Genomic DNA, 13,261 nt, shown 5'->3' with positions numbered 1-13,261 from the left:
GTGTGTCCCTGCCTCCCCCTCCGCTGCCATTTTTCTTCGCCCCAGTTTTTGTATAGGAAAACAATGTTCAATGTTTGCACCCATGGACATGCATGCGTAGTGAACTTATACTTTTGGGTGAAATTCCAAAATCAGAATTTCTCGTACACAAATGCCCGCTTAACATTTGCGGGAGAAGTACATTCGCATCAATAGTCAAACATGTACAAATGCACAGATATATCTAGTTTTGTATGGGGCAAAAACATTGTTCATAGTTTGTAGCATAGACTACCATATACAGTAAAAGGACACTTTTACGTGAAATTGAGTGATCAAATGTCAGTGTAATAGACAAGCTTGTAATGCCGCTGTGAGGGGTGAACTAGGACAATTCCCACTTCTACTTGAGATCAAACTTAATATTGTTAAACACTGGCTTCATATTGTACAACTGCCACATTGTAATCTTGCTAAAGAAGCTTTCCTGGAGCAAATGGTAAACAACACTAACAATAGATCCTGGTTTACCTGTTTAAGTGCTTTAATTAAAGACAATGGAATGGACTTTCTCCTTGATAAAGCTCCATCACTTAAACACCACAAAGTTATAACTGGATTAATGAAAACAAATTTAACAAACAATTATGAAGTCTTTTTGAAAAATTTGATCACTGATGAAAAAAGTAAACTAAAAATGTATGCCCAAATAAAATGTAATTTTAGATTAGAACCCTACTTAACACAGTTACAAGGTGAGAAAAGAAAATTACTCACCAAACTTCGCATTAGCAATCATGATCGAGCAATTGAAAAAGGGAGACACACTGTTCCAAAAACCCCAATTACTAAAAGATACCGCAATCAGTGTAACACCAACAGTATTGAAGATGAAACACACTTTTTATTAGTTTGTCAGAAATACAAAGTCCAAAGAAAGAAATTTTTCAGTAAAATCAATTTCCCAGAATCAGCTTATTTCTCTGCTAAAAAACGAGAGTTATCTTTTAATAAACAACTTGCAGATTATATTTTACTTTATATAAACAAAGAAATACCTAGTTATATTTATTATTATTATACTGTAATACTTTATCTTTATTGAAGAAAATTTGAACTTATTTTTGTATCACACTTTTAATATCACAAATGTGATGTAAATCCTATATTTACAAGCAAGCAATAAAATTATTATTATTATTATTATTATTATTATTATTATTATTATTATTACAAGTTTAGGGGCTATAAGTATTATATAGAAATCTAATAATAGTTCATTGAGGCTGTGTGGGAATTCTGATAAAGAGGTGTTGTATATTTTAATTTTGTCAATAGGGGTGACTTCCCATTGATGTACGTGCAGCGCAGTTTTCTTCCATCAAAAGTCACGACTATGAAAAAGATTTCCAATATAAATTAACTCTCTCTCTCTCTCTCTCTCTCTCTCTCTCTCTCTCTCTCTCTCTCTCTCTCTCTCTCTCTCTCTCTCTCTCTCTCTCTCTCTCCTATGAAAAAGATTTCCAATATAAATTAACTGTCTGTCTGTCTGTCTGTCTCTCTCTGTCTCTCTCTGTCTCTCTCTCTGCAGTGAAATTGCTATGCTGCGACCACCGAACGAATATTTTCCATACATTAGGGGTATTATTAAAAGTTCATTATATAAATCTAACCAGTGTAGTCTGGCACACAGGTTATTGTAACGTTGCTTGGATAGTCGTTGGAGGCGGGCGGCCGCAGGTCGCCGTTTACTTAGGTCTTTTTTTCCAAGTAAACGGCGACCTGCGGCCGCCCGCCTCCAACGACTATCCAAGCAACGTTACCTGTGGTCTGGCAGAGACCCTGCGATTCGCGTTCTTCTCTGTTGGAACACGCGCGCGCCCTTCAGAGGCGCGACGCGATTCCCAGAGCATGCGCAATTGAGAGTGCGTGCGCGTGACAATAGAATGTCTCGTGCTATTGTGTCGTTAGCTTTAAAAATGATGGAATGTCAACAGAAACTGGAATTACTGCAGAGAATACTTTTCAGGATATCACATGTGAGTGTCTAAGGTACCAAGTAGGACGTTTAGGAAATCCTTTCAGAAACTTCACGCCGCCTGTGGCCAATTTGTGGAGTATAGGCTTACGTAACTGCACGTAAACAGTATTTCTACTGTACATACTGCCGGAACATATGCGATGGAAATGTTTGCGTTTCACGTCGTTCAATTATTCAGAGGGAAATGCCGCACTCTACTCCAATCTTTGAAAAAAAACAGGGTGACAGACTTTGGAATGCTAACTCTTGTATAACAATGACGTAATTTAATGGGAAGACATTTGTATTCGAGCACGGCTACAGTACAGTTTTTGATTCGAGAACTCTCACCATGTCGGATTCACTGAAACAGTCAGTTGTATGCTCAACAATCCAGAGGGTGAGTCGAACTTTTCCTATGTGCATGTAGAACTTGTGCAAAAATAAGCGAATCCACAGGCCTTTGGCGAATCAATAAATGCGTTTTTAACCAAGCTGAAAGCTGGAAAGATTAATTATTTTGTAGCACGTCAGTAGTTTGATATGACTAACGCCATTCACAATAATACTGGCTATTCCATTGAGCATCGTGCTACAGGTCAAAATCTTATTCCCCAGGTTGATATACATACGTAGAGATTTTTATAGAAACTATTCTATAGCTATTTACATTTCTTTTTACTTTTTGCGGTTTTGCGGTTTCCTGTTTTTTGTTAGCCGATTAGCCGGCACACCCGAAACGACTAGTCTTTGCGGTTTTCTATAATTTGGAGTTGGCACGCACCAAAACGATTAGTCTATCGCGCTAGTATTTCTGGGCACGTTTAGTCTCACTGTTTACCTCGGTTGGTTAGCAACCGCAGTTTAATTAACAGCCGATTCTTTATATTTAGGGTAAATTGTTGCAATAAGTGTTTCCTACGACGTTCGCACAAGTGAGAGCCCTATACTATGTCAAGTAGGGAAGTATTAACGTGATATCTTGTAATACTGTTCCCCCCTAATGTCTTGGCCTGCTGGGTTTTTAAAAAGTGTTTAAAGGTATACAGGCACCATGTTCAAATTAAGCCGTTGCAACCATGGAAAGGGATCTAGCTAGTCATAGAGTTTATGGGGTCACGCCAGGTCACACTAAAATAATGCACCACTACATGGTCATAATTTTACTATAGTTAAACAATCAGAAATAATTTGTCTTCATTATTCTTCCTGGAATGAGACAAAGAAATTATAAATTGTCAATCCATAAAATAAATAAGTACCAGTGAATCTTGGGTGCTAAGGGGAATTGGGTTCACAAAATTAATTTGACATACTAGTAGAATTAATTTTATCACATAAAATTAATTTGAAGGCATAAACTTAATTCGATGAATGCGAAGTTAGTAATATACTACATAGCACTTATTTGAGATGACTGCATGGAACAAAATTAAAAATGCTTGAAAAATTATTTCTGGTCTATATAAAATTAATTCTAACACACACTAAAATTAACGGAAAACATAATTTTGACCAGAATGGCCCCAATATACATTATCTTTATTATTATACACCTGCGTCTGCAATCTTTGGAGTTTTCTTCGTACAGTATATTTTGGTATCAGAGGACGCAGAGTCCAATAACTTTGCCGCGGAGTACAATAACTTTTGGTGTTATTGGACGCTATTTGACCTTTGACCTCAAAACACCATTACGTCAATGCGGGGAAATACTTCTAAACATTGGGTACTTCACAACGTTAGTAGTGGTGAATCAAAAGCCTGTGAATTCGGGTGAAATTATGCTGCTGGCCTACAATAGGCCAAACCCGGAATTCGAATCGACCACGGTACAAACAAAGCCATGTGCGTAAACGCGCTTAGATGTAAGTGTATTTCCATGCGCGTTAGTACACATGTGGGCTGTTTGTACCGGCATCACGTGATTATTTGGGCGTACTGAGTCTGTAGAACCCACGCACCCCCCACGCGTCCTTTTTATTCCGGAGTAGAACCATTTCTCACACGTACACTGCGCTGCGCGGGTTTGAAATTTCGTTCTGTGCGCTTAGCGGACGCGCTTAACGCGTTCTCAGTTTGCTCGCGATCGCTCAGTGCAGTGCGGGACGGTCATCCCCAAAAAAGCTTTAATTTTGATTTTTTCGAGGTAAAATTGGATTAAAAAAGGTGTATAATAATGAGGTTATTCCCAAAATACCGGGATTTATGTCCGAGTACATTTTTAATAGAAATAAGGGAAAAAGGAACATTTTCAATGCCAAAATAGTTACCATGGCAACTTGAAACATTAAAATAAGTCTGGTTTTTGTGTTCCCTGACCCGAATTCCCCCACTAGGTAATTTTCATATCAATCAAAGTAACTTTTCATGGGATATTAGAAAAATTGATATTTTCAACCCCTAAAATGGTTACCATGGAAACATGGGGCAGTGAAATCGATATCATATTTGGTCTTTTCGACCCAAAATACCCTAACTGTGAAATTTTCACGGAAATTGAACCTATTATTATTCACGTTATTATTTCTATATAATACTTATATTATTATTATTATGTCTTGTTCACAAATGCGCTTTAAACCACATATCCATGTAAGTAGATTTTTATTTTATCAATATGTATGACAAAATATCTGGGACGTTAAACTTCGATACTGGACAGTAAATATCCGATATTTTTTTTAAATGTGCAAAGTTGTGAATTCATGCAAATTTAGCGATCAGATTGGTAGAATATATTTTTGCTATGGGACCGTGTCGTGATGTAGCACGGTAGGAACATGAGCGTGCGCTCAGCTCTGGATAAAAATGCCGTTTTCAGGGTTTCAGCCCGAATTTTCAATACAGTGTTATGATGTAATTACAATATAACCACCTCTGCAACGGTTATACCACTTTATTTTGACCAACTGAATAGATCAAAATTTCGAATTCGCGGAATACCAATTGCATGCTGGGATGGTTTGTAGCTTATAATAATAAGTGAATTCACAGAGGCTGCTGTACAACGCATTCGTTCTCACAGGATGCGGAGTCCATCCAAATATTTGCGATGAACAGGGTAATAAAATCATCAAACTGTCGTTGAAGGGGTGACACGCAGAGACAAGCTCCCGAAAATGCGGTTTTTATCTAATGCAGATTCAAATCTTTCTGCACAAAATGTCATCATAAGTATGTTAGATTTCGAAACGTGAATTTATTTTGTAAGTGGTGATTTTCGGCTGCGGCTGTCAAGTTAGGCAGATGACCTAGAGCACCTTTGTGGTTATCCTATCTAATCCGTGTCACTGTTGAGCGTGTAAAATTAAATAGGAGAAGCCATTGTCAAGTTCTGTCAAGCTTTGCGATGACCCAGTGCAAGATAGCGTATCACCATAAGAAATACGCCCCTCTTGCAATGGGCCATCGTTTATCTACTTACGATAAAGACGAAGAGATGCAATAAACGAGGGAAGCATTTAGTTAGAGGCGAGATGACGTCATTAGGTAGTTTATGGATCAACCATTCCCTGCTTCGTACGAGTACGAGCCTCCTTGTATATAGCATGGAGTATTATTAATACCTCCATGAGAATTGATCCCAGACTTATCGCAACTGATTGCAACTCCACCCCCGCCACCACCCCTTCGTACATCAAGTACAACTTGTTTATACGTTCGTTATTCCACGGTCTTTCCACAATGTGAGGGACCGTGATTATTCATGTCAGAAGTAAAATTGTAGATAAACACGCGCGACGCGGGCTCAGGCTCCCTGTGTCCAATGTTTTCGCTATTCGGGGCACGTTTCGATGCAAAAATAGAGAATCTTTGTGAGAGCTCGTACAGCAGAGAAGGAACAACCATGGAGGTAAACAAGCTACCTCCATGGAACAGCAAATAATAAAAATTCCGCTGAAACAATGACAAAACTGACAAAGTTTTGAGATTTGAAAGGTTTGTGAAAATCATCGATGATTTAACAAATGCAAGAGAACGTGTTCCAGGTATTAATTTTCGGGAAGACAATCGTTTGAAAAGGTGATAATGACATTATGTAACAGCTTTTCTTTTCCACATGATATATTCATTCAAACTCCCCTCCCATCCGCCTCCCTGATCGCTCTTCCGGTCTTTTGTTTAGCCGACATATCATTATTAATACAATAATTAAAAGAATCCCTATAATCTACAGAGTCTGCGATCACGATGTGCGAGAAAACTTTCAAGAATAGTATAGTTGTGCCATTCATCCTTGTAAATCCCCCCCCCCCCGACATCTAGTACGTGGTTGCATGGATGTGGATACGTGGTTGAGGAATGCCAGATATTTTTTTTCCTGGAGATTACTGGCATGTGTGAAAGACTTATATTTTGCTCAAAGTTTGCTCGAGGAATATTTAAATCATACTCTTCCGAAATCATGAATAAAAATCGGGGTTCACCGGGCATATATTGGTACCAGCATGGTACAAGTGACAAATAAATTATCCAAGATTTTCCGATATATGAAATTCAAAACTCTAATGCGAAAAATAAAAATTTTCAATTTTTCGAATATTTGATACAATTAATGTTTTTGTTATACCAAGAGCTTTAAAATGAGCCCCCACATGTGGTGGATCAGAAAAAAATTGTGAAAGTTTGAGAGTCCGAATATCTGTCCCCGAGGCACATTCTACCCCAACGATGAAAAATTTCATAAACACATAGTAGAACTGACATCAGGTGATTCCTTGTCTTGATTATTAGAATACATCTTGTGATTTAAATTTGATGATTTCGAATCGACTGCACAAATTATGGTACAGTATGTATAATTTTATAGAAAGTAGTAGGGGGGAAATACGGTTAATTTTTCGCGACAGTCTAAAATATATCTGATTGTAGCGGGGTGAATGTGTGCATGTGTTGTCGAAGATGAAATATTAATCAGAAAGATCAAATAAATATTAATTAGAAAGATCCTTGCATAAAGCATAGACCCTCCAAAATTTTGGAGGGTCTATGCATAAAGTTCGGTGAGCGAGAATGTAGTTTTTACACAACTGTAATGCGGGGGGGGGGGCTTATCGCCCTGACCAAATAACTCGTTAACAGCTCATTGGACCGTTTTCTATGAAATACTATACTGACATAGCCAGCGTAAAGTAATAGCGTGGAGCTATAAAAATGAAGGATCCTTCCCTTTTTTTTAACTTCATGGTAATAGGTACACACGGGGAGGATAATGAAAAAAGTTCAATATATGACATTTATTGATCATATTCATAACGTCTTGACGAATAATGCCTGCAGTACCCTGTACAATTACTTTGCCCTCGCCACGGTCCATCGCCATCTGTGTATAGTTTTTCAAAGAAAACAGTCCATATCTATTAACTGCTCTTCCCTAATGCCGTTCATTGATTTGTTCTAGCACATTGACCCTGGGTCTCGCTCCAGGGTCTATGGTTCTGCCAATCACCAACGCAGGAGCTAATCGCCCTGACCAAACAACTCGTTAGCAGCTCATAAGTTAAAAGACGGAAGGAAGTTTTCAGAGGTCTGAGTTTTAAAAAATGCAGTTTCGGAGAGTTAGTTGACGTAAAAATTCAAAAAATTATTTCATCCCAAGAGACAAAACACAGCTAGGACACATTTTTAAATGGTTCAGTCAGTGGGAGTCGTTTCCCCTGAAGCTCTTCAAATTTATTTAAATTGCCACCCCCCCTCCTCCCCGGTGTATAAAAGCTTGACAGCCTTGCCAATCATGGCGGTTCACGTATTATTGGCATGGTAGATCCATGGGAAAAAACATACTCGAAAAAAACCTTCTGATTTAGGCACTAACACATTGTCGTAATCAACGAAGTTAATACGCATTGAACAAGTTAAATTTGCATCTTCGAATTTGTACCGTTGGCTTCCGTCCCGTGTTTTCCTCTCTGTTACAATTGCATTTATTAGGTTATGACATGTTATATGACCATTATCACGAGTTCAACGCCTGCATCTGATATCAAATGTTGGACAATCTGCTCGGTGACCCCATGGACGTGCGTCCCGAGGTTGGCCGGTCAGATCATGATCTTCGGAATCTCGGAACATTTGCATATAATACCATAACCAGTCGTTTCAAATACCTACATTTGCCACACGGAGTATACACGAAACAAACGAAAACTACAGAATGTTTAACACCCTGTAAACCCCCTTAACATGACTTTAGCATGCGTGAAGCTAAATATATGGAACATAGGTATTGAAATTCCGGAAATACCTCGATCACACATTCATACAGTGTCTTGTCATTTGTTCAAATACTTAAATAAACACTTTCTCTATCATAATGCCCGTTGTATGGTGCGGCTTAAGGGCGCCAAAGGTGTAAATTTAAATCACCACTCAGAATTTTAAGTAAAAAGTCTTTAAAAAACTGTGTATCTTCACTTCCTGATATCGACAATTGGTCGCATTGTGTCACCAATTTCTTTTGTTTGACGACTTTGTGTTGACAATTTACGACTGGAATTGAACAATTACCCGAGGGCTTCGCTTCTGAGCTGTTTTTGTACATATCGAAGTTAGACTTGGTTCAAATCGGTGATTTTTTCAGAAAAAATTATAATATATTTGCAACAGCTTCTCTTGTGTCTCTTCTATTTCATAAAACCCTATTTGAAATTTGGCAGCCCGGGTCAGGTTCTCGATCGAACACGTTGCATTGAGTCTGTGCAGTAGCGAGTTAGTTTCGGATGAACCTCACCTGTATGACGTTCACCCCGCTCACGCCTTTTAGGGACCGTTCAGTTTTTACGGCCTGGGGGGCCGGCAAAATCTTGTCGCCGGTGTTCAAAAAAATATAGACCCCCCCTGCATTTTTCGCGAAAAAATGATGACCCCCCCTTTGTCAGACGAAAAAATTTGATGACCCCCCCCCCCCCCGCTGAAAAAAAACCAAAACCCATATGTCAAATTTACCCGCACGGTTTGGATTTGAACTCCGGTACGCGGCGCACTTTATTCGTGTAGCAGAGATGCCAGTGCACAAACTTCTCAGCCACATCCATGCAAACGTCTGTTAATTAGGACGACTGTAAGGCAATTTTGAACTTCATTTCCATAGACAACTTATGTCCATGGACATTGTATAAAGTAAACTTTATTGGAGTGGTTCGCCAAAGGCAGCCCTTCGGTTAAGAGGGTCATGGGCCATTACGTAAAGTCAACTTTATTCTAGTGGGTAACCAAAGGTGGTCCGCTGGGAAAAAGAGGGTCGATCATGGCCATTGCATGAAGTAAATAAACTTTACTGACCATGGCCGCTGAAGGCGTCCGGCCATTAAGATGGTCATGGGTTATTACAATAAAGTCAATTTATTGTAGTGGGCTGCCGCAGGCGGCCCGCGGTAAAGAGGGTCGATCATGGCCATTGCATGAAGTAAACCGCCAAAGGCGTCTGCCCGTTAGGAGGGTCATGGGTAATACATAAAGTATATATTTATTGTAGTGGGCCGCCGAAGGCGGCCCGCCGGTAAAGAGGGTCGATCATGGCCATGGCATATAGTGAACTTTATTGTAGGTATTATGATTTTGAAAATGTGGTGACCCCCCCTTTCCTACCAGTGAAAATGATGACCCCCCTTCGCTGATTCCAAAATTATGATGACCCCCCCTGGATTTTGCCGCCCCCCCCCCGGCCGTAAAAACTGAACGGTCCTTATATGAAAATCAGAACTCAATAATGATCGCGTTCACCCCCACCACTCAAACATTGAGAAACCACAGCTTTGAAGCAAGGCTAAGTTCAATATGGGCATGCGTTGATTTATCGACAATGTAGAATACATTTCACCCTTCATCCTGCTGGCCACGTATTTCGAATACAGCAATGGAGAAAGACAGCAATGGAGAAAGACAGTCGCCTGCGGCGGAGACCCATTCACGACTAAATCTTTCAGTCTAAAAATAGCAGCGCATTATATTTTTGATATCTCTTGATGCAGTGTGCAAAATGCCAACTATTCAGTGTTATGCAACGTAACATTTTGCATTGCTGACGCTGCGCAGCACTGCCTATAACTACACACGACCCCTCGACAGTATCACAGTTTGTGGCGGGACCGTGAACCAAGGAGATCGAAAAATAACCTTGTTTAATTAAACTCAGTCATTGTAAACATTTGCCGTTATCCATTTCTATACGGCATAACAACAACCGTCACGAAAATACGTCTTGTAGATTTCAGTCAAAGAAATTGTAACCCCACAAGGACACGTTTGTGAAGCATGAACAATCTGTTATATAATAGTTGGATTACGTGTCTGCTTCTCCGTCGAAAACTGCCGTTGGCTGCGCTGTGCTAAAGAATCCAGGTTTTAATACGAAAGCCAGTACTTCTCCTCTGCTTTTGTGAGTTTTCGAGCATCACACCATACCGTACCGAAAATATTGAGCGGTGCCAGACTTCTGCGATCAGAGTTTCATTCCATAAATATAATACGTTAACTTTTCAAAGAAAGGACACGGTCCATCGAGACATGGCTGCCATTGCATTATGAGTGGACCTTTTGACATGAGGGGGGCTCTGGAAGACTGATGAGGTAGAATTGTATCTTTTTTAACCTGATCCATTGTACTTTTTTTCCATTCTCCCCCTTTTTTGTCAAATATTCCCTGGCTGATTTTTTAATGACATCGTGCTGGGAATTTCTTTTTCGAAAATATTCAAGACCCCCAGGATATCAAATGGTCCACCCCTTAAAAGAAATTGATTGAAAGGCGCGACTCAATCCCTCGTGGTTCGATACACGGCTAATGCCACCGTAAACTGAAATGTTTAAAGCGGCCCTCACCGTGTGTCGAACCTCAAGCGACCCGTGTCTCTCCGAAGGAAATATTTGACGATACGTTAAAGACTCTCTCACAGCCCCTTGTTTGCTACGCAACACTTGATTTTCGATCATTTAAGTTATTTACTGTTTAGAGAGTCTGCTGAGGCCGTACTGTGACCGCGCATCAAGTTACCGCGCAATGCTGCTGCAGTGTAACTACATTGACCATATTGCTGAGGGTCAGTACTACAGTTGTGAGAATTTGGCATAAATACTGATCATCATTTAGGATTCGAGTGTTGTAGGGTACTTTTGTAAGTATACAATAATGACAGAAATATTAATTTTTTATCAAGAATATTCATAATCATAAATTTATTAATAACAGGGTCTGTACTACAAGGGCGCGAATTTGGCATGAAAGCTGATCATCATTCAGGATTCGAGTGCAGTAGAGTACTATATGTATGCAATAATGACAGAAATATTTAATTTTCATCAACAGTATTCATAATCATAAATTTATTAATTTTCTACACTCTTGCTGTGACTGATAATGCCTTGTGCCCCTGTGTGAGAGAGTGCGTCATTGCACTTGATTTGAAAAGCAGTAGATTGTGCAAATTGAGAGGGACTACACGTCATCAACCCAAAACTGGAACCGAACACTGCGAACACCAGCAGTGAGACCGAACCAGGATTTGATCACAGTTCTCCTTGTCTGTGGTAGAAGTCAAATTGGTATCAAGCGCGTGATGACAATATTCATTGAACGAGGTTACCTGGCACAGGGGAAGACACCTTGTCACACCTTCATAACGTCGACAAGAAGTCAGGCATTTTTTCCAGGAGTGCATTTGTAATTATGTCTCGAGTTCTGATCATGCGTTCTTCTAGGGTTTGCAATCAGCTTCAGATTCGGATTCGGAACCAGACTATGCAGTTGTTTTTGTCCTCCAGTTCGTTTATCGACACAATTTAACAGGTTAACGAATAGCGTAACTTTCTCTTGTTCTTGACTTGTTCGAAAATCCCATTGCTCTCGTTCAAGTGCATTCTTGAACTTGCAAATTTAATACTTTTATAACAATTTCTTTTTACACGTCTTTTGTTTTTGTACAGTATAGGGTAGAAGAAGAGTTCTATATACAACTTGGGTAGGTCGAGTTATCGGAATTATACGTTTTATATGTCCATGGCAAAGTGACTTACTAATTATCTCGATCTCCGTTGAGCACAGCTAATAAAGGATTATGAACTGTATTGTCGTTCATGCTTTCTGTTTATGGCGTTTTTCGTTACACCAGTACGTGAAATCTCGTAAGTAAACGTTACACAAAACTGTGACGATCACACAAAATAAAAATTTTAATTTTTTGGCTATTGGAGAAACGCTCACTTCACAAAGTTGATAACGACTCGACAAGTTTTATTAAATTAATCCCTTCCATTTATTCAATTTACATATTTGATTAACTTCACTGACTGGAAGTTAGGTTAGCGATACACCTGAGACCAAACATTGCTGAAAACACAGTTTACCGTATTGAAAAGTTTCATAATATGCTGGCTATCGTTCGCACACGGTTACCTTCTGTTGATGAAGGTAAACCTAGCGTTTTAAAAGACATATAAGGCTGGAACGATCCGAAACCCTCTTCGCGATCCGTTCACTTGAAGGTATTTGATTAGAGCTATATCTTGCTGATCATCGACAATGTCAAAGGTCATCTATTCAAAAAGCAGCTGAAGGTACATTCTATACAAATTTATCGATCAGAGATCAAAAAGGAAAACTGTTACGTCTAACGGGTGTAAATCCTACTCAATGAATGAAGAAGGTAATATCATACAAAACGAATATAGAAAAATCTCGTTATTTCTGGAATTATTGGTCACATTACACCACTAACCTCATCTCATCTAAGCGACATCATCAAAATGTTAACTAAAATAATTCTTTTAAGAGTATAAAATGGTCTAATTATAATTAGCTCCCGTTGTATATTTTTCTCCTTTATCCCGTTTCGACTTTTCACGATACTGGCTAGGGCTTGTGTTCCACAGGGTGGTGCATGTATTTTTGCAAGATGGGTCGGCGCGGCAAAAAGCTCGCTGATCGCTCAATTGTTCTTGATTCGCCATTTCAGAGTGCATGAAGTACATTGATGAGGTTAAATGAAAGGCATGTCTTCCATGAAATGCGCCACCAATCAGTCTAACTGTTGCATGCTTTTGGTTGCTCATGATAGGAAAACATAACAATTTCTCGAAAGTTGTAAAAGATACATATTCGTCGTTAGACACGCGATAAAAGTAATAAAATTCATATATGTGTGTGTTAAATGTAATCTTGCACAGCGCCAACTTGCCCGTTTGCCGGTCCGTTTTAATCGGCAGATGGGAATATGGGTTTCCTGGACATTACCAAAAAGATAGGTAAAACACAGGTTATCTGGG

The 13,261-nt window shown here is 39.3% G+C and overlaps 2 protein-coding genes across 2 annotated transcripts in view; both read right to left on the bottom strand.

The window, feature by feature from the left end:
- The window catches only part of LOC139137193 (putative methyltransferase DDB_G0268948), a 47,188-nt gene that overhangs the window by 21,441 nt on the left and 12,486 nt on the right, over positions 1-13,261 (bottom strand). The window lies entirely within an intron of this gene.
- The window catches only part of LOC139137194 (uncharacterized), a 7,715-nt gene continuing 6,682 nt past the window's right edge, over positions 12,229-13,261 (bottom strand). Inside the window, exon 5 of the mRNA XM_070705173.1 lies at positions 12,229-13,261. This exon is cut by the window's right edge and continues 41 nt beyond it. Coding sequence (XP_070561274.1) covers positions 13,191-13,261 — 71 coding nt within the window. The 3' untranslated portion in view covers positions 12,229-13,190.

This window comes from Ptychodera flava, chromosome 7, assembly GCF_041260155.1.
Source record: "Ptychodera flava strain L36383 chromosome 7, AS_Pfla_20210202, whole genome shotgun sequence".
NCBI lineage: Eukaryota > Metazoa > Hemichordata > Enteropneusta > Ptychoderidae > Ptychodera > Ptychodera flava.
This window is presented reverse-complemented; position numbering and strand designations above follow the sequence as displayed.